The sequence below is a fragment of the Thalassophryne amazonica genome, chromosome 3 (assembly GCF_902500255.1).
Source record: "Thalassophryne amazonica chromosome 3, fThaAma1.1, whole genome shotgun sequence".
Classification (NCBI taxonomy): domain Eukaryota; kingdom Metazoa; phylum Chordata; class Actinopteri; order Batrachoidiformes; family Batrachoididae; genus Thalassophryne; species Thalassophryne amazonica.
The window spans coordinates 41352865-41380570 of NC_047105.1; the positions used below are offsets into that span (position 1 = coordinate 41352865).

Genomic DNA, 27706 nt, shown 5'->3' on the forward strand with positions numbered 1-27706 from the left:
GAGTTAATATTCTCACAACTGATTTTCCATCTGCTCAGGTGTCCGTTTTAAGATGTGATTTCTGGGAAAATCGCATTCAGATGACTTAAAGCCCCTCATACCAAGCTGACAGAAGTCAGACTACCACAGCAAGAATTTTAGCTGAGGAAGCTTCTGTGATTTGAAGCGAAACGTCCTCACGTCAAGCAACCCAGTCCAGTTGAAGATTCAAGCTTCTCTACTGTTGAATAATGCACTAATTCTGAGGTTTTGTAACAAACAAACAGATCGCAAAGGATTCTGGGTAAAAGTACCTCTGCTAAACACTGATTGGTTCAGTCATTCATTATGTAAACCAACACATTAATGTGATGTCTGTCATGTGTTGGTGTTTAAAGATAAATGTGCTTTTGTAAAATATTCCATTTTTTATTTGTAAAAACAGGCATTTTTATGGAGCCCTGCAAGTATCATCGCAAAATGTTTTGCATGTGGAGAGAATGTGTGCACGTTTTATGATGTTGTAAAATGTGCTTTACACTGTGCGAGATGATTTTTCATGCAGGAATTTTTTTGGACCGAGTTTCAGGTTAATTGTGCGTCCTGCATCGTGTAGTGTACATGGAGTATCAAGCTGCGGTCAACATCTGACGACCACATCCAGATCGCCGATCGTATGGTCGAATGAGAATCAAACCTGTTTGATATTATTGTGCTGAAAAGCTACAAGCATCCAAACGCTTGCACTGTGCCTGTGCAAACACTGCAGAGCTGTCTTGTAATGTTATTATTATTATTATTTTATTTTATTTTTTTTGCTGTTGTTTTGTTTTGTTTTTGAACTTCATTTGTAAAAAAAAAAAAAAAAAAAAAAGCCATTTGCAAAGCCAAAAAGTTGATTTGACAATCATCTGATATAACCGGGGTCAAAATAAATAGAACACTGCCATCTACTGGTTCCCAGACGCTTAGTACTTAGGGCAAATACTGCCATGAACACTACTGGCCAGTAGATGGCAGTAGAGGCCTTGAAAACAAAATTCCAGATAATCCCTGTCTGCTACATTTAAAATGTGTGGAATTTAACAAACGCAAATATAAAACCAACGTCTATAAATGCAGAGAATATATTCAAGAGAGTTTTAGGCACTAGAGTTTAATGCTGTTGTCTGTGGAGCCTGAACAGAGTGTCTGAAATGCATTTGTCCTGTCGTGACATACTGAGATTACATCATCGTACCCATAATGCACTGCGGGGCATAGTATGTGCTCACAAAACCTTAAAAATTAGCACATTATTTTAAAACTAAAACATCCATCCAACCATCCATCCATTTTCTTCTGCTTTATCCAGAGTCGGGTCGCAGAGGAAGCAGCTCAAGCAACGTGGCGACGTGAGCTGAAGCCGGAGTGTGTGGGGGGTGATGAGGGGTAGAGGGGGGTGGGGAGAGGGAATGGAGCATGCTTCAGTCCTATGAAAAACAGTTTATTGTCTTTGTGGGTTGAGATAAGAAAGAAAGGAGCCAAATAATCACCAAGGCCAGAAGGCATTCCTCTGGAGGAAAACAGTCGGGCAATTTGTCCTTCAGGCTTGATAAGCCTGCCGTGTTGTGGTTTGAGCAGTGAAAAGCATATTTTACAGTTACACTTGAACAACCAAATCCCAATTATGAATTAAGAATATTCCCCGGCCTCTGAAATCTTCACCTTCATCTGCAAGGCACACATCTGCCCCAAGATGTCATCCAATTTACGTCTGAGTTCAAGAGTCATCGCAGTCTGAGAATGCAATGCCTTGCCCACCTCTTTAATCATGATGGACAAGCAAGGGGCTGTGGTTCTTGATGCCATCTTGCCAAGTTTCTGATAGATCAGGGCAGCACATGAGCCAGAAAGTGCCAGCCCTGCTACCATAAGACCAAATATGAATAAATCCTCGACGTCCTCAACGGAGAAAGGCGCCAAACATGCAAAACGCCAAGACCCCCAGGAGTTGAGAACATAGCCCGCAGGATACGTTCAATCTGGGCAGGTAGGATCCCCCGGTCTTGACCTTCTTGTAGAAAAGATGGTGTCAATAGCGTTCAGAGACCAGCTGATCAATTCCATGGTTAATCCAATAATAGTCCAATAGAACCAGTATCCAATATAATTTGAGGTATTCACAGTCTGGTGAAGTAGGGACTTGAAGGTTAGACATAAGGGAGAGTGGGGGAGATGCGACCGCCCTCGTCGAAGTCCCAAGCTGAAAATGGTCAATGGACTGCATTTATATAGCGCTTTTCCATCTGCATCAGATGCTCAAAGCACTTTACAATTATGCCTCACATTCACCCCGATGTCAGGGTGCTGCCATACACACCGGGAGCAATAGGGGATTAAAGACCTTGCCCAAGGGCCCTTCGTGATTTTCCAGTCAGGTGGGGATTTGAACTGAGGATCTTCTGGTCTCAAGCCCAACACCTTAACCACTAGACCATCACCTCCCCTCCCCTTTGATGTGAATGAGGGGTTGGATTTTGACACCCCTGCAGTATAGGACAGATTACACTGAAGCAGTTGGTGGTCAATTATTCTGTACCTTACTGCATAATTTAAATCAGGACTGGGCAACTGTAGGCCAAGGAGCTGCACCTCTCACCATACAGATTACTGTACCCCCCCCCCCCCACACACACACACACACACACACACACACATAACACCACCACTGAAAATTCCCAACGCAGTTTCATAGATTGTCATCATTCAGCAGCACGAAATATACATTAATCTATTGGTTCGTCATACTGTCACGAAAAGTGCAAAATTTTCATCATGGCAGCATAAATTCATTCTAATACATTCCATGACGGCGCACATAACGTAATTAAAAGTGCAGTGGGGGTGTTGGGCATGGTTATGGTTATGGTTAAGATTAGGTTTGGGGGTAGGAGTAGGGTTAGTAATAGTGAGTTAAAAAAAAACCTGTCACGAAAATTTTAATCATTTCATGACAGGAGCATGAAATAAACGTGAGACTGGCTGGCATTCCAGTCAGCCCACCAAAAACTGACATTTGCAATATAAAATCCTTGGTTTTCAGCCTTAGTTTCTCACTCCCTTTTTGGACTGATCCAGTCCTATACTGCCTCCAGTTTCCATGATGCCCATAAAATACTGTTGATACACTACACTGGGGTCAACTGAGCAAGGTCATACTACTCATATAACACAAAATGCATTTTTGTGTGTGCAGTGTTTCAGAACAACATCCTGACAACTAAGATGAATTCTGTATTCAGTTATTTTAGTGAGTCTGAGATTGATGGTTGGAAAGTTTGGATGAGTATCAAAATTTCCGTTTTTATAGTAAAGGCCTATGAGTGCTGTGACAGTGAAGTGCTTTTATTGTGAAACAAATGTAGGAAGTGACCCGTTAGCTTGACAAGCAATATCATTTGTCTTCAATACTTAAAAAAAATTATCGTCTGTCCGTTATTATTATTATTATTATTATATGATGTCAGCTGATTCTTTTGAATCTGCACAGGAGCTCAATTAAAAAAAAAAATTGATTACACTGAACATAGTTTTCATAATATTGAATATAACACAGATCCGGATTGTTTTTTTCTTAAAAATATTATTCATCATTGTAAATACTTTACTGAAGAACAATTTAGGGATTATTTTTTGACAAAGGGGATATTCTCCATTATACATTTTAATAGTGGAATTCTTCTTATGAACTTTTCAAAAATTCAGGACTGTTTAAAAATATCCATCCATCCATTTTCTTCCGCTTTATCCGGAGTCGGGTCGCGGGGGCAGCAGCTCAAGCAAAGCCGCCCAGACCTCCCGATCCACACACACCTCCTCCAGCTCCTCCGGGGGAACCCCAAGGCGTTCCCAAGCCAGCCGAGAGATGTAGTCCCTCCAGCGTGTCCTGGGTCTTCCCCAGGGCCTCCTCCCAGTGGGACGTGCCCGGAACACCTCTCCAGCGAGGCGTCCAGGGGGCATCCGGAAAAGACGCCCGAGCCACCTCAACTGACTCCTTTCGACGTGGAGGAGCAGCGGCTCGACTCCGAGCTCCTCCCGAGTGACTGAGCTCCTCACCCTATCTCTAAGGGAGCGCCCAGCCACCCTGCGGAGGAAACTCATCTCGGCCGCTTGTACTCGCGATCTCGTTCTTTCGGTCATGAGCCAAATCTCATGACCATAGGTGAGGATCAGAACATAGATCGATCGGTAAATCGAGAGCTTTGCCCCCCTACTCAGCTCTCTCTTCACCACGATGGTCCAATACAGCGACCGCATCACTGCAGATGCTGCACCGATCCATCTATCGATCTCACGCTCCATCCGTCCCTCACTCGTGAACAAGACCCTGAGATACTTAAACTCCTCCACTTGAGGCAAGGACACTCCACTGACCTGAAGAGGGCAAAGAACCTTTTTCCGGTCGAGAACCACGGCCTCGGATTTGGAGGTGCTGATTTTCATCCCGGACGCTTCACACTCGGCTGCAAACCGCCCCAGTGCATGCTGAAGGTCCTGATTTGACGAAGCCAACAGAACCACATCGTCCGCAAACAGCAGAGACGAGATTCTGTGGTTCCCAAACCAGACCCCCTCTACACCCTGGTTGCGCCTAGAAAGTCTGTCCATAAAAATAATGAACAGAACCGGTGACAAAGGGCAGCCCTGGCGGAGGCCAACGTGCACTGGAAACAGGTTTGACTTACTACCGGCAATGCAAACCAAGCTCCTGCTGCGGCTGTACAGGGACCGGATAGCCCTTAGCAAAGGACCCCGGACCCCGTACTCCCGGAGCACTCCCCACAGGGTGCACCGAGGGACACGGTCGAATGCCTTCTCCAGATCCACAAAACACATGTGGACTGATTGGGCAAACTCCCATGAACCCTCGAGCACCCGATGGAGCGTGTAGAGCTGGTCCAGTGTGCCGCGACCAGGACGAAAACCACACTGCTCCTACTGAATCCGAGGTTCGACCATCGGTCGAATTCTCTTCTCCAGTACTCTGGAACAGACCTTACTGGGGAGGCTGAGGAGTGTGATCCCCCTATAGTTGGAACACACCCTCCGGTCCCCCTTCTTAAACAGAGGGACCACCACCCCGGTCTGCCAATCCAGAGGCACTGTCCCCGATCGCCACGCGATGTTGCAGAGGCGTGTCAGCCAAGACAGCCCCACAACATCCAGAGACTTAGGGTACTCAGGACGGATTTCAGGAGCCTTGCCACCGAGGAGCTTTCTAACCACCTCGGTGACTTCGGCCTGGGTAATGGATGAGTCCGCCTCCGAGTCCCCAGTCTCTGCTTCCTCTTCAGAAGACGTGACGATGGGATTGAGGAGATCCTCGAAGAACTCCTTCCACCGCCTGACAACATCCCCAGTCAGGGTCAACAGCTCCCCACCCGCACCGTAAACAGTGCTGGTGGAGAGCTGCTTCCACCTCCTGAGGCGTCGGACGGTTTGCCAGAATCTCTTCGAGGCCGACCGATAGTCCTCCTCCATAGCCTCCCTGAACTCCTCCCAGACCTGAGTTTTTGCCTCTGCGACTGCACGGGCTGCGGCATGCTTGGCCTGCCGGTACCTGTCAGCTGCCTCTGGGGTCCCACCTACCAACAAAAATAAGTAGGACTCCTTCTTCAGCTTGATGGCATCCCTTACTTCCGGTGTCCACCACCGGGTTCCGGGATTGCCGCCGCGTCAGGCACCAGAGACCTTGCGACCACAGCTACGAGCAGCCACATCGACAATGGAGGTGGAGAACATGGTCCACTTGGACTCCATGTCTCCAACCTCCCCCGGGATCTGGGAGAAGCTCTCCCGGAGGTGGGAGTTGAAGACCTCGCTAACAGAGGGTTCCGCCAGTCGTTCCCAGCAGACCCTCACAATACGTTTGGGCCTGCCAGGTCTTACCGGCTTCCTACCCTCCCAGCGGATCCAACTCACCACCAGGTGGTGATCAGTCGACAGCTCTGCCCCTCTCTTCACTCGAGTGTCTGAGACACGTGGCCGAAGGTCAGATGATACGACTACAAAGTCGATCATCGACCTCCGGCTCAGGGTGTCCTGGTGCCACGTGCACTTATGGACACCCTTGTGCTCGAACATGGTGTTCGTGATGGACAAACTGTGACTAGCACAGAAGTCCAACAACTGAACACCACTCGGGTTCAGATCGGGGAGGCCGTGCTTCCCGATCACCCCCCTCCAGGTCTCACTGTCGCCGCCCACGTGGGCATTGAAATCCCCCAGGAGAACAATGGAGTCCCCAGTCGGAGCGCTATCTAGTACCCCTCCCAGGGACTCCAGGAAGGTCGGGTACTCTGCACTGCCGCTCGGCCCGTAGGCCGAGACAACGGTGAGAGACCTGTCCCCGACCCGAAGGCGTAGGGATGCGACCCTCTCGTTCACCGGAGTGAACTCCAACACTTAGCGACTGAGCTGGGGAGCAATAAGCAATGCGACCCCAGCTCTCCGCCTCTCCCCGTGGGCGACGCCAGAAAAATGAAGCGTCCAGCCCCTCTCCAGGAGTTGGGTACCAGAGCCCAAGCTGTGCGTGGAGATGAGCCCGACTATCTCTAATCGGTATCTCTCAACCTCCCGCACAAGCTCAGGCTCCTTCCCCCCTAGCGAGGTGACATTCCACGTCCGGACCGGGCCGCCGGGCCACCTGCCCTCGACCGCCACCCAATTCTCTCTGCACCTGACCCCCATGGCCCCTTCTGCAGGTGGTGAACCCACAGGAGTGTTTAAAAATATCCAATAAACATTTTTCAGTTATTGCAATTACTGAGACTTGGTTAAAAGAGGAGCAAGTTGACACTCTCCCGCTTGAAGGATATGATTTTTTTTTTTTCCAGAAATAGGATTAAAAAAAATGGGGCGGTGGCCTGGTTCAAATCATCAAAGTGAAATTATACAAAATATGTCATTTTCTTTGGAAAATGTTATGGAATGTGTCACAGTTGAAATTAAATGTTAAAAATCAAAAACATAATTATAAGCTGTGTTTATAGAGCTCCTGGATCAAATCTAAATGTTTGTGGATAAACTGATTGAAATGTATAACACAATTAAAATAATAAGCATTTATTTGTTTATGGAGACTTTAATATGAATCCTGAATCCTCATGGTTAATGACAAATAATGGGATTTATAAACAGTGTTTTGTATGGGATAGTATCCAGTGATCACACATCCAACCAGGATAGCTACAAATACATTGACACTTATCGACAATATATTAACAAATGCTACTGTAGGGAACATAATGGGTGGACTACTCATTAGTGATGTCAGTGATCATTTGCCAGTTTTTGTTGCTTTCCAACAGTGGAGGGCACAGTTCCGCTAACCACTGATTTTATATATATATGTTTGCAGACGATGTGGTTCTGTTGGCTTCGTCAAATCAGGACCTTCAGCGTGCACTGGGGTGGTTTGCAGCCGAGTGTGAAGCGTCCAGGATGAAAATCAGCACCTCCAAATCCGAGGCCATGGTTCCCGACCGGAAAATTGTGCTTTGCCCTCTTCAGGTCGGTGGAGTGTCCTTGCCTCAAGTGGAGGAGTTTAAGTATCTCGGGGTCTTGTTCACGAGTGAGGGACGGATGGAGCGTGAGATCGATAGACGGATCAGTGCAGCATCTGCAGTGATGCAGTCGCTGCATTGGACCATCGTGGTGAAGAGAGAGCTGAGTAGGGGGGCAAAGCTCTCGATTTACTGATCGATCTACGTTCCGATCCTCACCTATGGTCATGAAATTTGGCTCATGACCGAAAGAACGAGATCCCGAGTACAAGCGGCCGAGATGAGTTTCCTCCGCAGGGTGGCTGGGCGCTCCCTTAGAGATAGGGTGAGGAGCTCGGTGTCGAGCCGCTGCTCCTCCATGTCGAAAGGAGTCAGTTGAGGTGGCTCGGGCATCTTTTCCGGATGCCCCCTGGACGCCTCGCTGGAGAGGTGTTCCGGGCACGTCCCATTGGGAGGAGGCCCTGGGGAACACCCAGGACATGCTGAAGGGACTACATCTCTCGGCTCGCTTGGGAACGCCTTGGGGTTCCCCCAGAGGAGCTGGGGGAGGTGTGTGTGGATCGGGAGGTCAGGGCGGCTTTGCTTGAGCTGCTGCCCCCGCGACCTGACTCCGGATAAAGCGGAAGAAAATGGATGGATGGATATATATATATATATATATATATATATATATATATATATATATATATATATATATATATATATATATATATATATATGTGTGTGTGTGTGTGTGTGTGTGTGTCTGTCTATATTCAACCTGGTCTCACAGCAAGTCGTGATTCAGCAGCATGAAATATACATTAATCTATTGGTTCCTGATATTGTGATGAAAAGTGCCTAATTTTTGTCATGGCTGCACAAAATTAAAAGTGAAGCGGGGGGTTGGGGTGGTTATGGTTAGGGTGGGGGGAAGGAGTAAGATTAGGTTATGGTTAAGGTTAGGGTTGGGGGTAGCAGTAGGGTTAGTAATAGTGAGTTAAAAAAAAAAGCCCCATCACGAAAATTTGACTCATTTCATCACGGGTGGCGAAAAAAAAAGTGAGACTGGGCTGCTACGTATATTCTATATAGCAAATGGTAAAAGGGGTGGGTATTTATATGCTTTTGCTTCTGCCTACACCTTTTCGGGCACACAAACCTGGGAAATTGCCTACAAGTTTTTGTTTTGTTTTGTTTTGGTTTTGTATTTGTTTTATGAGAGAATTTTTAAGTATGTGTGTGTATGTGCGCCGAATAAAATTCATTCATTCATGTTCATTTATGTTTTGAGACACCACCGAGTGAATGCACGGCTTCAGATTGGAAGAAACTGACCCCTCAGAGCTCCTTCATCATGAACCCTCATTATGGCTCATCACTGGAGCATTCTAACGTCAACATATCTTCCATTAAATATGACAGCCTGATATGAACTAGTGCACTGCAAACAGCAAAGTTTTGAATGTTGCACTGCATCCTAATGATATTACGACTAAACAATCAGAGAAACAGCCAGGAACACATCATTCCCCATCAGCTGGAAGAACGAAAGGTGAAATTACTGTTCTGATCATCCTGCAGCCAGCAGCAGAACACACAGCATCCCTGCAATGAAGAGAAGGAACAATATATTATTGTTTTACTATGAACATAAGTAATTTGAGATAGTACAAAAGATGATATAGACATTTTTATTATATGGCTGTGATGCTACGTGTGCAGCATCACACAGCTGTCCAACTGTCCAGGGGGCAGCTGACAGTCGGTCCAGAATGCGCATCACATTTGTTACAAACCATAAAGCTAAAAACATGATTTGAAAAAACGAGTTGGACATGAACATACTCCATAAATATCTAAACAGCATCAGAAAAAACACACAGATTGAAAGCTTACCAGCTAATGACCGGACCATCTGTTAGCAAGTTCTTCCTGGAGGTGAAGCGAACAAGTCTGAATATGAGCCCAAAACCATGAGCAGCTTTCATATTAGGGTGATACCGTATGTCTGGGTGTTTATATATATATAGTAGCCATATAATAAATTAATTATTAAGGTCCCTTGCTTCATTAATAATTCTTTAATATCATCTTTTGTACTATCTCAGATTACTTTTGTTTTTTACAAGTCAGACCTATATAGGCCCTCAGGCCCACTGGCGCCAGTGCTTATTCTCATACTCCATGGAATCAAACCCCAGTCTATATATTCACAGTCCAGCTCCTATTCCACAGAGACATAATTACAGTGTACGTTTGTGGGAAATCAGGGCAGCACAGTGACTTCATGATTAGCACTGTTGTCTCACAGCAACAATGAATGAATTTGAGTGAATTTATTCAACACCCAGACTCAACAATAACAAAAAACTCATAAATAGGACAATTGAACAGTAAACCTGTGTGACTGAAAGGGTGTGGGCAGAAGCAAAACATGGTGGCTTAGTGGTTAGCACTGTTGTTTCACAGCAAGAAGGTCATGGGATCGATTACCACCTGTGGCCTTTCTGTGTGGAGTTTGTATGTTCTCACCGTGTTTGTGTGGGTTTCCTCCAGGCGTTCCGGTTTCCTCCCACATTTAAAGAGATGCAGGTTAGGTGAATTGGAAACTTTATAATTGTCCAGGTCTCCCTTAGGAAAAAGATCTCTGGGACTGTGATGATGTTGGAGTGTCCTCTCCAGTGGAGCTGCAAAGCCTGGGCAGGCAAATACAGAAGATCAGCTGTTGCCCATGCAGCAGGTCCCCCTCTCCATGCTGACACTGTGGTCCAAAGGAAAGGCAGAAGCCAATGCAGTCTGGCATTGGCAGTATTGCAGGAGTTGCTGAGAAAGTGCTGAAGTTTAGCAACAGATCACCTTAGGGACTCCAACTCCGGATTGTTCATCGAGGTTTACTCCTGAAAGCCTTGTCCAAGACTGGATATGGCGGCAAGGCAGCAGAGGTTTGAGATCAGAGTTTCCTTCTCTGAGATGAACTGTCATCGTAGGCTGACGAGTTCCATCTACCTGAAGCAACTGGTTTTGAGGTGCCAGAGACCCACCTTCACCCCTTCTCCTGTCAGTAGAAGCAGTTCCGCCGAGCTTAGAAGCTAAGCTAGTTGAGACGCACGCCATATGGGAGCAGTTTTAAGGTAATGGGAGCATGTTCCCACTACCACTCAGTGGTTTGCACAGCTAACAAAAAAGTTAGCTTTGATAATAGTTAATCCGCTAACTCAAAAGTTAACTTTCATAAAGCTAAACCGATAAACTCCTAAAAAAAAAATTTAGTGGAAGTTACAGATAAAAGCTAAACCGATAACTTTCAGTATTGAATTCAGTACACTAGCAGCTACTGACACAATAACAAGCCAGGACTTCTGTGTCAGACCAGCCTTCTCTCAGCAAAAAAGACCTGGTGACCAGAGTGAAAGGAGGTGAAGAGCAAAAGGAAGAAAGAGAGGAAAATAAAGACAATTTTTCTTCACACCATACAGGTTTACCGACATATCACCCAAGTCATGCACAGGCAGACAGTTTTAAACAAGCTAATTCCGGATAAGTTGTTTAAATTAATGTCACATCTGTCATTTTATAAAGTGAACATATCAGCTTTATGTTTTAGTTAAAGTAATGCACTAATTTTGAAGGTTTTAACGTTTAGACACATGCTGCAGTGCATTATGGGTAAATTAGTTTCCTGACATGAGTGGTTGGCTGCACACACAGCTTACTGAAATGTGTGGTGTGTTTTATAAATAAATCTGTATGTGTAAATGTCATTTTTTTATTCGGAAAGAAAAAGGCAATGTGAAAACTGAAAATTCTGTTAAGTGGAATTCAGCACTTTTAGTGGATGTCTGGCACTTGGTATTCATACTGCCATGAACACTGCCATGAACAACCTTGGAACTTCAAAATAAAGGTTAAATATAAATAAATAAATAGAACGCCCACCCCATCTACCATAAACGTAAAATGTATACACGCACACACATACACACATACTCACAACAAGTAATTATATTGTTCTTATAGAGCCTTTAAAAGCCAACTAAGGTACCAGATAATTTGACGTTATCAGGACATTTATTCCAAACGTTAACACCTTTAACAGAAATGCAGTGACTTTTTACAGTAGTTTGAATCTTTGACTTCCAAATACTAATGTTCCTCTCAAATTGTAACTGGACTCCTTCATTTTAAACAGATCCTGGACATGTTGAGGAAAAAGTTTGTTTTTAAATGCAGCCCTTTTTCATTGTACACCATATTGAGCACTCAGATAGATTACACACCCTGTAAACACCAAAGCCAAAAACGCCACGCCCACAAATGCACTTTCGTTAACCGCTTCAGACCATGCGCCATAGATCAGGAAGATATGACACTCACTCTCTTGACGATCGCAAAAAAAGGAAAAATAAGTGGAATCAGCATCCACATCCTTCAGCTCATTTAATTAATAGACCATAATTATAGCGCACATCAGGATTCTTCTATGTGGAGAAATAAAGGCATTTTCAAAGGCAAAGGATTTGAGCAACATTTCTTTCTTGCCTTTTACATATTAAGATAACTTGGACAGAAGGCTGCATTTGTGATAATCCAGCAGCTCTTCAGTCTGTGGGCAGTAAACAGGAGGCAAGTAAGACAAGCGATTATGGTGTTTTTCAGCATGAAGAGACGACGCTTTGGCCAAACAGTCGGGAAAGTAGAAAGCTGGCACCCACCTACGTGTGGACAGAGAGCAGCTCTCAAGAGGCTCAGTGGTCAACGGTGCATGGGGCTAACCTGTCAAGAGTCTCATCGCATCGAGAAAGCGGTGAACAGGAAAGTCAGAGCAGCCAAAGAGGCGAGAGTGGGAGAAGAGAGATATGTTTTGACAAATGTTGGAGTGTTTCAGTGAAACTCAGTGAATCAAAGTCCAATGCCAACACTGAGGTTCTCATTCAATAAGGCCATTTGAGTGAATCATTCAGTCAAGCACTTTAACCAGGTTGCAAAGTGAATCTGTAAAACATAATCGCTTAGAGATTATTTTTTTAAGATGTTATGGCCTCTTCTACAAAACCATCACAAAATTGGTGAAGCTGCCAACTCTTCTGTCTCATTTATTTCACTGTGACTTACTCATTTTTCTCACCGTCACTGAGGGTGTATCATCAGTAACTACTTCATGGCTCGCAGCAGCTTGTGATAGATGTAGACATTCACATGACACACGCTGACAGAGGAGGGCAGTCAGGATTCAGACTTAAGCCGTGGTCCCATCAAATAATAAAGCCATGAATAATGAGTCATGTATGGATTTGTCAGAAATTTCAGTGATCATTCAAATAACAAGCCATGTACATGAACATTGCGCAAACAATTAAGAAACACTGCGTGCGAGTGATTGCATCAGCGCATTCTGATCAATTATAACAAGATGTTAAATCTATCATAAACATACTTTTACAGCTGCTCATAAGAAGGAATGAACATACAACTGTTTTACCAAAATCTTACAATATAAATATTACAAATAATTACCTTTTAGGCTGTTCCAAATACATTCTCCACCTCATGCAGTGAGAGGAAAGAGAGAGAAAGAAAAGCTCCAGCAGAAACGGTCCTCTATGATTCCAGAAGCGATTAGAGGTGTTTTCAACAGCCAATCTGTGAGTGAAAATGGTTAATCCACTACAAAATAATTAGTTTATACACACAGCACACAAAGCAGGTGGGAATGTCACGACAAAGTGCGCTGGAATGCAGAGCGAAAATACTCATCTCATCTCATCTTCAGTTGCTTTGCCGGGTTCGGGTCACGGGGGCAGCAGCTCCAGCAGGGGACCCCAGACTTCCCTTTCCCGTGCCACATTGACCACCTCTGACTGGGGGATCCCGAGGTGTTCCCAGGCCAGTGTGGAGATATAATCTCTCCACTTAGTCCTGGGTCTTCCCCAGGGTCTCCTCCCAGATGGACGTGCCTGGAACACCTCCCTTGGGAGGCGCCCAGGAGGCATCCTTACCAAATGCCCGAACGACCTCAGCTGGCTCCTTTCAACGCAAAGGAGCAGTGACTCTACTCTGAGCTCCCCAAACATGACCGAACTTCTCACCCTATCTCTAAGGGAGACACCAGCCACCCTCCTGAGGAAGCTCATTTCAGCAACTTGTACCCACGAGCTAGTTCTTTCGGTCATGACCCAACACTCATGACCATAGGTGAGAGTAGAAATGAAGATTGACCAGTAGATCGAGAGCTTCGCCTTTTGGGTCAGCTACCTTTTGTCACAACAGTACGGTAGAGCGAATGCAATACCGCCCCTGCTGAGCTGATTCTCCGGCCAATCTCACGCTCCATCATCCCCTCACGAGTGAACAAGACCCCGAGGTACTTGAACTCCTTCACCTGGGGCAAGGCCATATTCCCTACCCAGAGTAGGCAATCCATCGGTTTCCTGCTGAGAACCATGGTCACATATTTAGAGGTGCTGATCCTCATCCCAGCTGCTTCCAGTGAGTGTTGGAGGTCACCAGCCGATGAAGCCAACAGGACCACATCATCTGCAAAAAGCAGTCATGAGACCCTGAGCCCACCAAACTGGAAACCCTCCTCCCCCCGACTACGTTTCGATATCCTGTCCATGAATATCACACACAGGATTGGTGACAAGGCGCAGCCCTGGTGGATGCCAACCTCCACCAGAAACGAGTCCAACTTACTGCCGAGCACCCAAACACAGTTCTCACTTTGTGAGTACAGAGATTGGATGCCCTTGAGAAGGGACCCCCTCACTCCATACTCCCGCAACACCTCCCACAGTATCTCCCGGGGTACCCGATCATGCACCTTCTCCAAGACCACAAAATACATGTACATTGGGTGGGCATACTCCCAGGCACCCTCCGGGATCCTTGTGAGAGTAAAGAGCTGGTCGGTTGTTCCACGACCAGGACAGAACCCGCATTGTTCCTCTTCAATCCGAGGTTCGCTATCAGCCGAACCCTCCTTTCCAGCACCCTGGAGTAGACTTTACCAGGGAGGCTGAGTAGTGTGATGCCCCTGTAGTTGGCGCACACTCTTTGGTCCCCCTTTTTACATATGGGGACCACCACTCCAGTTTGCCACACCTTAGGCACTGTCCCAGACCTCAATGCAATGTTGAAGAGACATCTTATCCAAGACAATCCCTCCACACCCAGAGCCTTCAGCATTTCTGGACGGATCTCATCAAGCCCCGAGGCCTTGCCACTGCGAAGTTGTTTGACTACCTCAGTGACTTCCACCAGGGAAATTGATGAAAATCCTCCATCAGCTTCCAGCTCTGCCCCTATTATAGAGGACGCTCCGGTCTGATGCAGGAGTTCCTCAAAGTGTTCTTTCCAGCGTCGAATTATATCCTCAGTTGAAGTCAGCAGAGTCCCATCCTTACTGTAGACAGCTTGGATGGTTCCGTGTTTTCCCCTCCTGAGGTGCCTCACGGTATGCCAGAAGCACCTTGGTGCAGACCGAAAGTCCTTCTCCATGGTTGCTCCGAATTCCTCCCACACCCACTGCTTTGCCTCCCCCACAGCAGAGGCTGCTGCCCTTCTGACCTGTTGGTACCGTGCAATTGCCTCTGGAGTCCTCTGAGATAACATATCCCGGAAGGACTCCTTGTTCAGTCAGATGGCTTCCCTGACCACCGGTGTCCACCACGGTGTTCGAGGGTTACCGCCCCTTGATGCACCTAAGACCTTCAGGCCACAGCTCCTCGCTACAGCATCAGCAATGGAAGCTTTGAACATTGCCCATTCTGGTTCAATGCCCCAACCTCCACAAGGATGCTAGAGAACCTCTACCGGAGGTGTGAGTTGAAGATCTGTTGGACGGTGGGCTCCTCCAGACGTTCCCAGATCACCCACATTATCCGTTTGGGCATATTTTGGGAGTCAAAGTAGCCTGTCCAAAATAGCCTGTCCTGTCCTCGTAGCCACCAGGTACTCGGGTAATGAACTTCTAACAGCCTCGTACTCACCACTAACATGCCTCTAACATCCTTGTTTTTCCTTGTAGTACCTCGTACGTAAACTGCCCCATGCTGTTTTTGCAAAATTTTGAACTTCTCACAATTAGTGCCACGCTCAGAGATGAGCCTCGTTAGCCGAATTTTATGCCTCTAAGAGGCATTGTTCTCCCACGTTTGTTGAATAACTCAACTCATATCAAAAAATCATGCTACATGGCTCATTATTCATCATTCATTATTCGGTGGGACCATAATATCCCCAAGAGTTATCTGAAACCTCACAAGGTAAGGGTAGTATCTCACTGGACTGCAACTGTTGGCAAGTAGTAGGAGACACAAAATTGTGACAAAACACGTGAATCAGCAACAATTTCCACTTGGAATCACATGTAATTTGTTGTGGCTGGCGTGCCTGGCTGGCTTTTGTGTCTTTTGTTTCTGTCTTTTGGTTTTCCTCCCAGGTGGTGTGCATTTGGGACTGAGTGGCTGTGTAGCTGAGTTTATCAGGACCTCACCCTGATCACCTGAGGCTGATCACCTGCGGCTCGTCAGGACTCACAGCTGTGGTGCATCTACATGGATTGGAACATGGTGGCATTTAAGACTGGAGTACACAGTGTGTATTTGCCAGAGACTCGACCTTGTGACCAGACGGGTGAGATCGTCGTCTCGGGAGCCATCTCATCATCAGTGGATGCAGAGAACGTCCAGGTTTGATGCATGGTCTGTGAAAGAGGAGGGGGTGAGGTCTCATGCTCGTCAGCACACTTCCTGAGGTACGTTAGATTTTGTGACTAACATTTATACAGTCAGTAAATGTGGTGTCCCTCACACCTTATTATATTGAGCTGTATGTTGGTCGTGTAATCAGCTTCCACTGCAGTGGAGTTTTGTGAACTGGGTGTTCCATGCCTGCAGGGTGGGAAGCTGATTAGTAATTAAGCCAGGAAGTGTTTGCTGTTTGTGCACCTTTGAGCGTTCTCTCTGTGTGTTGAGTGTGGACTCACATAATGATTCCTTCTTTCACAGACTCGGTTTGTCGCGGCCACCTGGGGGGTGTCGGCGGGGTCCTTGGGTCCGAATTGGTTCTGGCTCCAGACCGTTAGCGCTGCTGGGAGCGCACCGCAAAACCACCACGCCAGACCGTGCACTTTTATATTTTTTCACAGCACTGTTATGTTCATTAAACTCTGTTATCCTTTGTACCGTGCTCTGCTTATTTTATACTGGGTCCTTCAAACGCTGGTCGGTTCTCCGGGCTGCATCCGACACATAACAGTAATTGATGACATGTTTGTGCACAAAGTGCTTAGGATGGGTGTGGGCTGCTATAATACTGCGAAAAGAGGCTGTGGAACTACCCCAGACTGTAGCCACAGAAGGCAAAACCCTGTAAATAATAATAAAAAAAGTAAACTAAAACAGATAACAATATAATAACAAATAAATAATAATTTAAAAAGTCTAGCAAGTCTCCAATGAGGAGATAAAAGGAAGAAAAGTGTGGACAGCGCACTCACTGACTTGCAGAATGATGTCCAGGAGATTGACAGCTCCACTGTGTTTCATCAATATTATTGTCCCCGCAAGGATCCACTCTCCTCTCCTCCCAGGAATGACCCGTATACAATCCTCCTCTGCTACGTTTCTCTGCTGGTCATGTTCCGGAATCCTCTCAAAGCACTCTTTGACTTGCTGGAATGGCCACATCTCTGTAATATGGTGCTACGATGTCCAGCAGAGTGACCCTGCATGAAAAGCAGCTGTGTCATGTCATAATTGTCCCCGCTAGATCCATTCTCCTCTCTCCTCTCCTCCTGGGAATGACCAGTATACGATGTTCTGCTTATGTGTTCCTCCACTGGCCGGGCTCTGGGATCCACTCAAAGCACTGGAACATCCATTTCTCTGTGAAGCACTTAGGCATGATGTCCAGCAGTGTTTCGGGGTGTGCATCTTTTGAATTGGTTTGATTTATTTGGCAATAACATGCATGTACATAAAAAGGAGTATATGAAATTGCCAAGGATAAAACAATAAAGCACTGAAGTTATTTTCATTGTGGTCCTCAAAAATTTAACAAAAAAACAATCAATCACGCATCATCCTCCTCCTCCTCCACCGCCGGACAGCACTCATCCAGTCACATATTCTCTCACATGTTGCACATTTTCTGACTGATGGAAACTAAATTCATAAGAGTTTGAGACACCTGTGACAACTCTGTGACTAATTAGAGAGAAAATGTGTTGCACAAATTTTTTGACATGTTCAAAAAATCAGCCAACACAGGAGTGACATCCTTTGACTCACGCAAGAAATTGTCACAGCCCAGTGATTTTCCACCCTTAAAATACACTACATTGCTCTGTTTGTAACTAGGGATTGTCCTTAGGGTGAACTAATTTCTGTCTCAAGGTGTTAACAAGTTTAAAGTAAACTGGGATTTTGTGCTGTCTGAAGATCCTCTGTAGTTTTTCCCCTACTCCTGCTAAATAAGGGAGAGACATTCCTCTTCTTCTTGGCTCCATCTCCTGTCTGTCTGGTCTCTTTGTTCTTTGGGACATCTGCACTTTATCCAGGGACCATCATGGGTACCCATATACTGTGAGGGCTTTCCGTACATGTTGTTGTTCTTTAGCCCTTCCCTCTGTAGTTGTGGGCACCTGTAGGGCTCTGTGTTGAAGAGTCCTGATCACCCCAAGCTTGTGTTCAAGGGGGTGGCTTGAGCCAAAGAGCAGATATTGGACAGTGTGAGTGGGTTTTTTTGTAAACCCCTGCCTGGAGCTGCCTGGGCTCTCCAATTGTAACGTCACAGTCCAAGAAGGCTAAATGGCTGTTTCTGGCATCCTCACATGTGAACTTGATACTGGAGTCCACTGAGTTGATGTGCTCTGTAAAGGCCTCTACTTGACACATGGGTTAAAATCAAGCAACAGGAACTTCCTGTTGCTTGATTTTTTCAGATGTCAGGAAAACTGTAACGAACACTACATAGGTGAGAATAAGCAGCCGTTGCACAAACGTCTATACCAGCACTGCAGAGAGGGCGCCGGTGGACCTCAGTCTGTAGTTCATCTCCACCTTAAAGACAATAACCACACATTTGAGGACAAGGAAGTTAAAATCTTAGCCAGAGAAAAAAAATGGTTTGAGAGGAGAGTAAAGGAAGCATTCTATGTGAAACAGTTGAAACCCAGCCTTAACCAGGGAGGGGGTCTGAGACACGCTTTGTCCCCTTTTTACAATGGGGTACTCAGGTCAAAGCAGTTTCACTCTTTTATTCATGGCAATGAGTCATTCACGTCGTCAGGAGACACATCAGGAGAGGCGTCAGGAGAGGCATCAGTCCCATCGTTAGGCGGGACAGCTGCCCTGTCATTAGGAGGGTGCTAACTAGAGCACAGTTCAGCTAGCATGGACAGTGGACATCATGGGAAGATACTGAACCTAGGAAGCTGTCCTGGAAAGAGATTTGGGGAATGGAAGAATTGACCCTGAGGTTTCTGATTAGTTCGACGTATGATGTGTTATATGATGATGCATCTTATCACGATTGAAGTGGGTTGTCGTGGTTTTGTTGGAAGGTCCTTGATGAGTTTTCTCTACAAGCTAGGGATCAGCACCAAGATAAAGAAGAAGATCACAAGTTTGGTGATAACATTGCTGCCAAATCGTCCATCTGGATTTGGCAGAAGTTTAAGGCAGACAGAGGTGGTCTGATGACACACTGCTGGCCCGCCCTCACCATGAAGGTCGTATTAGAGGCAAAGGGCCGAAACGACCTGGTGAGGTACTCGACACTGACGATCTGTCTGCGTGTTAAGCGTTTCGTTTCTCCTAATTACAGCAACTGTTAGTTACTAGCCAATAGCAGTCTGCCTCTCAGTAGGAGGGGTCTGGTTAGGTTTAAAACTCCAGCTTTTGCTGGCTTCTGATATTCTTTTCTACAAAAGTCAAGACAGAAGTCAGACTACCAGAGCAAGAATTTTAGCTGAGGAAGCTTCTGCGATTAGAAGCGAAGGGTCCTCATGTCAAGCAACCCAGTTCAGTTGAAGATTCAAGCTTCTCTACTATGGAAATCACCTGGACAACTGAGAGCCTTCACAGAAATGTTTTTTCTTTATGATATCAAAGCAATAAAGTTAAATAAATCATACATTTAAAAAAAAAAAACTGAAGCTGAAATTTCACATCTCTTTTCAAGAAAATCCTTATCTGTGTCAGGCCATCATTGTTATATGGCTGGGGGGGCCTGGCTGCCTTTTTGTTTCTGTCCTTTGTTTCTCCTTCCAGGTGGCTTGCATGTGGGACTGAGTGGCTGTGTTGCTGAGGTTATCAGGACCTCACCCTGATCACCTGCGGCTCGTCAGGACTCACAGCTGAGGTGCATCTATATGGATTGGAACATGGTGGCATTTAAGACTGGAGTATGCAGTGTGTATTTGCCAGAGACTCGACCTTGTGACCAGACGGGTGAGATCGTCGTCTCGGGAGCCATCTCATCATCAGTGGATGCAGAGAACGTCCAGGTTTGATGCACGGTCTGTGAAAGAGGAGGGGGTGAGGTCTCACGCTCGTCAGCACACTTCCTGAGGTACGTTAGATTTTGTGACTAACATTTATACAGTCAGTAAATGTGGTGTCCCTCACACCTTTTTATATTGAGCTGTATGTTAGTCATGTATCGACTTCCCCTGCAGTGGAGTTTTGTGAACTGGATGTTCCATGCCTGCAGGTTGGGAAGTTGATTAGTAATCAAGCCAGGAAGTGTTTGCTGTTTGTACACCTTTAAGTGTTCTCTCTGTGTGTAGAGTGTGGACTCACATAATGGTTCCTTCTTTCACAGACTCGGTTTGTTGCGGCCACCTGGGGGGTGTCGGCGGGGTCCTTGGGTCCGAACAGCTTCTGGCTCCGGACCGTTAGCGCTGCTGGGAGCGCACCACGCCAGACCGCACTTTGTTCTTTATGTATCACTGTTATGTATTAAATTCAGTTAGCCTTTGTACCTTGCTCTGCTTATTTCATACTGGGTCTTTCAAACGCTGGTCGGTTCTCCGAGCTGCGTCCGACACATAACAATCATGAAGCTATATAAACAGCAATGCAAAGACAAATGTTAATTCATGTACATTTTCTCATTCGGTTTTCTGGGTGTCTTGGTGGCTTTCCTCAGTAGTTACTTTCTTGCGCATTCACTCGATTTTTGAGAATTCCAGAAAGATTTGCCACAGAGCCATACTGTTTGGATGTAGTCAAAGAAATATTCAGTGACTTGGAAATATTTGAAAATTTTGATGAAACTTGGTCATGCTCAAATTTCCATTCATCCAGCATACACACATTTGGAGCATCCAGTTCAAACGCTGATATATTTGTTCCTTATCATTGGCACAGAGATGTGACTTGCATACACACACACTGATGTTTGCATATTCCACTTCTGACCTTACAAATATAAAGGGAACTCATGTTGGAAACTAATTACCTACATACATAACTATCAGCTGTGTTATACTTACTTACTGTGCTGCTGCATATCAGTGGCTTAATATTTGAAGAAATTGCTGTGGTTATTTGTCTTTACGGTTTGATATTGCCATGAAAGTCAAAGGAACATGCTGGTAGCACAAAATGCGATAGTTCTGAAAAGAAACAGTTTCACCCTGTTAGCCTAGCCTAGCATAACATGCAGTAGCATAGGTTGCTATCACTCCCAGAAGAATAATATAGCTTAGAGAAAAAGCACTGACCTGGCCTTCCTGTGCTCCCAAATTTATCTTTGTCAGTTTTCTTTTTTTTTTGGTTTTATGTCAATATTAGAGGTCCAATAGCACATCTGTTATTTTGTTGTGGTTCAAGCCTGTCACCTGAATGCAGCGGTACATTCAACCAACCCTCCTCTGTTGATATGCAGCAGCAATGGTGCCTCTGATACCTCATAATTCTATTCTCTGTCACCTCATAATTCTATTCTCTGTCAGACGATTTCATTACCTTACATTCTATAAACGTACAAGCTTGTCTGGGAAATCTGTGTTTTTGTTGTTGTTTCATGCACCTCAACACGGTGGACAGCTTTTGCCACCGACTCAGACCTGGTTTCTTCGTGGTGTTGGGTCCAGCTGGCATGACAGAGTAACGCACCATCTGAACTGTAAAGATAGAGCGGCCTCATCTCTCAGACTCTGTCCACCTGTTATAGCAATCATTCACCTGTGCAATCCAGTTATCAGAAGCCGCTAGAATGTAGAGAAGAAGAAGTAAGAAAATACATATGTTAAGAAAGGAAAAACAGGGGAGGTTTATCAGCTGTTTTGTGTGTATGGACAGATGCAGACCAAAGCAGGGAAGTACATCTGCAGCCTGCAGAGATAAATCATCCTTGTGATTTCGTATGTGGTGCCATGCATCTATCCCACTGCTATATCTAATCTAACATCATCTCTCTCTTTTTTTCATTTCCAACCTCTTTTCTCTAGTTATGGGGACATGGTGCCAAAGACGATTGCCGGGAAGATATTCGGATCAATCTGCTCTCTGAGTGGCGTGCTGGTGATCGCTCTGCCTGTCCCTGTCATTGTTTCCAACTTTAGTCGCATCTACCACCAAAACCAGAGGGCAGACAAACGACGTGCTCAGAAGGTAAAGGTCAGCACCATTAACCATGTAGGTAGTATCTATCCCAGTGTGTAAGATTCCCACAAATGTGATCTCACACACAGTTTAACAACATAACTTCTCACACTTGTACCATATGACGTGGAAAAACAGTGAAAGCACATAGTATCGCTTAAACCCTCTGAGGTCCATGGACTCGCCTGCACATCTAGGTTATTTCACCATATGAGGATTGCTTATCAACATGTTCAGAACAATCTCTGTTTTCTGAATATGTATATATTTGTTTAAAATACTGTGTAAAGCAGTTAGAGCAGGTAGCTGAGTGGGTAAGGCATGCAATATGCAGACCTGGGTTCAAATCCTACTGATGCAACCTGTCTGTGTCCTTGGATGAAAAGGGTATCAGCCTTAGCTGGAGAGATTTTGAGGTGATACTGTCGCTTTAAGGACTTCCCACGGTGCGAGACGTTGCGCAGCGCTCTCAGGCGCCATCATCAGCCTGTTTCAAGCTGAAAACCTCCACATTTCAGGCTCTGTTGATCCAGGACGTCGTGAGAGAACAGAGAAGTTTCAGAAGAAGTCGGTTTCAGCATTTTATCCGGATATTCCACTGTTAAAGGAGATTTTTTTAATGAAAGACGTGCGGACGGGTCCCCGACGCGGTGCGCCGGCACAGGAAAAACACCTCCGTGTTGATAACCATTTGTAAAATCCAGGCGGCTTTTGATGGCTTTCAGTGGAGTGAGTATATGAGAAATTGTTTAACAGCTGGACATGTTCCAACTTGTCCTTAAGGCTTCCAACAGAGGTGTTTTTCCTGTGGCGGAGCGTCGCGGCGGCTGCGAGCCGACGCTGCAATCCGTCCGCACGTCTTTCATTAAAAAAATCTCCTTTAACAGTGGAATATCTGGATAAAATGCTGAAACCGACTTCTTCTGAAACTTCTCTGTTCTCTCACGACGTCCTGGATCAATAGAGCCTGAAATGTGGAGGTTTTCAGCTTGAAACAGGCTGACGACGGCACCTGAGAGTGCTGCATGACGTCTCGCACCGTGGGAAGTCCTTAAAGCGACAGTATCACCTCAAAATCTCTCATCAGCCGTTAAAATTTTCACTGAAAACCAGCTTAATTTTTCGAACCGTGTCCACTTCGATGTGTCTCACAGGTTTAGAAAAAATTTTGATCAAACAAAGCGCCAGTCTCTCAGCAACTTCTCAAACAAAGGAATTCCGACGAGGGGCTGGATGACTCCTCCCACAAGGAGTGCTCACAGGCGAATGATGTCACCGACAAGCGTGGAAAAACTCATGCATGCGCACGAGGGTTCAAGCATGTCTGACGTAAAAACATATGAATGAAATCCATATAGTTTTTGAAAAAAATAAAAAGGACCTATACTTTATTGACAGACCTCGTAACTTCAGTTTTATCTGAGTTTAAAAGCAGGAAATTAGAGGTCATCCATGTCTTTATGTCTGTAAAACAATCCTGCAGTTTAGCTAATTGGTGTGTGTCCTTTGGCTTCATGGATAGATAAAGCTGGGTATCATCTGCGTAACAATGAAAATTTAAGCAATGCCGTCTAATAATACTGCCTAAGAGAAACATGTATAAAGTGAATAAAATTGGTCCTAGCACAGAAACTTGTGGAACTCCATAATTAACCTTAGTCTGTGAAGAAGATTCCCCATTTACATGAACAAATTGTAATCTATTAGATAAATATGATTCAAACCACCGCAGCGCAGTGCCTTTAATACCTATGGCATGCTCTAATCTCTGTAATAAAATTTTATGGTCAACAGTATCAAAAGCAGCACTGAGGTCTAACAGAACAAGCACAGAGATGAGTCCACTGTCTGAGGCCATAAGAAGATCATTTGTAACCTTCACTAATGCTGTTTCTGTACTATGATGAATTCTAAAACCTGACTGAAACTCTTCAAATAGACCATTCCTCTGCAGATGATCAGTTAGCTGTTTTACAACTACCCTTTCAAGAATTTTTGAGAGAAAAGGAAGGTTGGAGATTGGCCTATAATTAGCTAAGATAGCTGGGTCAAGTGATGGCTTTTTAAGTAATGGTTTAATTACTGCCACCTTAAAAGCCTGTGGTACATAGCCAACTAATAAAGATAGATTGATCATATTTAAGATCGAAGCATTAATTAATGGTAGGGCTTCCTTGAGCAGCCTGGTAGGAATGGGGTCTAATAGACATGTTGATGGTTTGGAGGAAGTAACTAATGAAAATAACTCAGAACAATCGGAGAGAAAGAGTCTAACCAAATACCAGCATCACTGAAAGCAGCCAAAGATAACGATACGTCTTTGGGATGGTTATGAGTAATTTTTTCTCTAATAGTTAAAATTTTATTAGCAAAGAAAGTCATGAAGTCATTACTAGTTAAAGTTAAAGGAATACTCGGCTCAATAGAGCTCTGACTCTTTGTCAGCCTGGCTACAGTGCTGAAAAGAAACCTGGGGTTGTTCTTATTTTCTTCAATTAGTGATGAGTAGTAAGATGTCCTAGCTTTACAGAGGGCTTTTTTGTAGAGCAACAGACTCTTTTTCCAGGCTAAGTGAAGATCTTCTAAATTAGTGAGATGCCATTTCCTCTCCAACTTACGGGTTATCTGCTTTAAGCTGTGAGTTTGTGAGTTATACCACGGAGTCAGGCACTTCTGATTTAAGGCTCTCTTTTTCAGAGGAGCTACAGCATCCAAAGTTGTCTTCAATGAGGATGTAAAACTATTAATGAGATACTCTATCTCACTTACAGAGTTTAGGTAGCTACTCTGCCCTGTGTTGGTATATGGCATTAGAGAACATAAAGATGGAATCATATCTTTAACCTAGTTACAGCGCTTTCTGAAAGACCTCTAGTGTAATGAAACATATTCCCCACTGCTGGGTAGTCCATCAGAGTAAATGTAAATGTTATTAAGAAATGATCAGACAGAAGGGAGTTTTCAGGGAATACTGTTAAGTCTTCAATTTCCATACCATAAGTCAGAACAAGATCTAAGATATGATTAAAGTGGTGGGTGGACTCATTTACATTTTGAGCAAAGCCAGTTGAGTCTAATAATAGATTAAATGCAGTGTTGAGGCTGTCATTCTCAGCATCTGTGTGGATGTTAAAATCGCCCACTATAATTATCTTATCTGAGCCAAGCACTAAGTCAGACAAAAGGTCTGAAAATTCACAGGGAAACTCACAGTAACGACCAGGTGGACGATAGATAATAACAAATAAAACTGTTTTTTGGGACTTCCAATTTGGATGGACAAGACTAAGAGTCAAGCTTTCAAATGAATTAAAGCTCTGTCTGGGTTTTTGATTAATTAATAAGCTGGAATGGAAGATTGCTGCTAATCCTCCGCCTCGGCCCGTGCTACAAGCGTTCTGGCAGTTAGTGTGACTCGGGCGTGTTGACTCATTTAAACTAACATATTCATCCTGCTGTAACCAGGTTTCTGTAAGGCAGAATAAATCAATATGTTGATCAATTATTATATCATTTACTAACAGGGACTTAGAAGAGAGAGATCTAATGTTTAATAGACCACATTTAACTGTTTTAGTGTGTGGTGCAGTTGAAGGTGCTATATTATTTTTTCTTTTTGAATTTTTATGCTTAAATAGATTTTTACTGGTTATTGGTGGTCTGGGAGCAGGCACCATCTCTACAGGGATGGGGTAATGAGGGGATGGCAGGGGGAGAGAAGCTGCAGAGAGGTGTGTAAGACTACGACTCTGCTTCCTGGTCCCAACCCTGGATAGTCACGGTTTGGAGGATTTAAGAAAATTGGCCAGATTTCTAGAAATGAGAGCTGCTCCATCCAAAGTGGGATGGATGCCGTCTCTCCTAACAAGACCAGGTTTTCCCCAGAAGCTTTGCCAATTATCTATGAAGCCCACCTCATTTTTTGGACACCACTCAGACAGCCAGCAATTCAAGGAGAACATGCGGCTAAACATGTCACTCCCGGTCTGATTGGGGAGGGGCCCAGAGAAAACTACAGAGTCCGACATGAAGATTACGACATTAAATCCGACATTAAATGAAGAATATAAATGATACAAAATGGAATACAATGACTTAGATTATATTATTGTATATACTAGGCCAATACTAGGTCAGTGGCAGTTGAGAGTGTCAACTCAGGTGCCTGTAGGGATTTTTAAGGTCCAGCAGATGTCAGTATTCAGTGACACAGTATCAATACAGTTTGGCAATATGTTGAAACGCTTCATGACACATCATTGACCCATCAATAGTTTTCAAAGTTATCTGAAAAGCTAATCTTATAATGAAACCATTAGCTTTGATAATTAGCGGTTAGCAGAATAGCGGAACTGTGCCCAAAACTTCTGGATAGCTAATGTTGTTATAGATATATGTGTGTGTGTGTGTGTGTGTGTGTGTGTGTGTGTGTGTGTGTGTGTGTGTGTGTGTGTGTGTGTGTGTGTGTGTGTGTGTGTGTGTGTGTGTGTGTGTGTGTGTTTGGGGGCGGGGGGCTTGCCATACCTCAGTTTGAAAAACAATTTTCGAAAATAAATTTTTGATTTTTTTATTTTTTTTGTGCATTTGGAGAGCTCTGTACAGATTTGCAGATTATTTTATACATTTACAAATCTGTTTAGGCACACATGGTTTCACACACAAATACTTAAGGTCCACACGGAAACAGGTTCAAGCATATCCGCATAGGTTTTGTTTTATATTGGCGTGTCATCCACACAGAAATGGTGTTTTCGTTGGCTGAAAATGATACTTTTTGAAAATGGTTCCCAGAGTAGATAAATCTGAAAACGCCGCCTTGGCGTTTTTGTCTGACTTGCAATACGCAGTTTTTCTGTGTATGTCATAGACCCATAGATGATGTCATAGCCCCACCTCTGTAACCTCAGTAGCCCATAATGAATGGTGTTGTTGATGTTGTTATTGTTGAACCTGACCTATTTCCCAGATACTGTGAACATTTATAGGAACATCTCCATAACTGGCCTTCTCTGTAGTCATCTGAGACCTAACATAAAATTTCTCATTTCTCCTTGAGGACTTGAATCTTCACTGGATCTCGTCCATTGAGAAGAAAGCCAACAATTCTTGTGCCTCCTCTTCAGTCTGTTTTGTGGTTCTTTTGCAAGTCTGGCTTGGCACTTGTTCTCATCTTCTGCCACATTAGTTGATTGATTGATTGATTGATTGATTGATTGATTGATTGATTGATTGATTGATTGATTGATTGATTGATTGATTGATTGATTGATTGATTGATTGGCCCAGCCCTGCCCAGGGCTGAAGGACCTACCTCAGAGCAGAGAGATATACTACCCCTCCCCCAAAAAAAGTCCCTAAAATCACCTTTGAGGGTCTAAAATGGCCCATTAGTTTCTGTGGTGGAATCGAGCATGATGTCTTTATTTAAAGTTCAACACTCAGATGTGCCTTCCATAAGCCGGTTCTCTAAGGATGTACACTTTGTTTGCCTGCACATATCATTGTCTGCAATGGTGTCTTATGGCCACTGTAGTAGGAAAAAAAACTCATATTAGGTGATAGACCCTCTCCACCACCCACGCC

General features: G+C 44.7%; 1 protein-coding gene and 1 long non-coding RNA gene across 3 annotated transcripts in view; both read left to right on the forward strand.

Annotated features, from left to right (window-relative positions):
* LOC117506578 (potassium voltage-gated channel subfamily D member 3-like) overlaps nt 1-27706 on the forward strand; it is a 324070-nt gene that overhangs the window by 251055 nt on the left and 45309 nt on the right. For both annotated transcript variants that reach the window (XM_034166090.1, XM_034166091.1), the window contains exon 3: nt 21970-22132. In XM_034166090.1, coding sequence (XP_034021981.1) covers nt 21970-22132 — 163 coding nt within the window. The remainder of the gene's footprint in view (nt 1-21969; nt 22133-27706) is intronic.
* On the forward strand, nt 1438-17121 carry LOC117506580. The gene is made up of 3 exons (XR_004559508.1): nt 1438-1448; nt 7559-7565; nt 16971-17121. It is a non-coding gene; the product is annotated as an uncharacterized LOC117506580 (long non-coding RNA).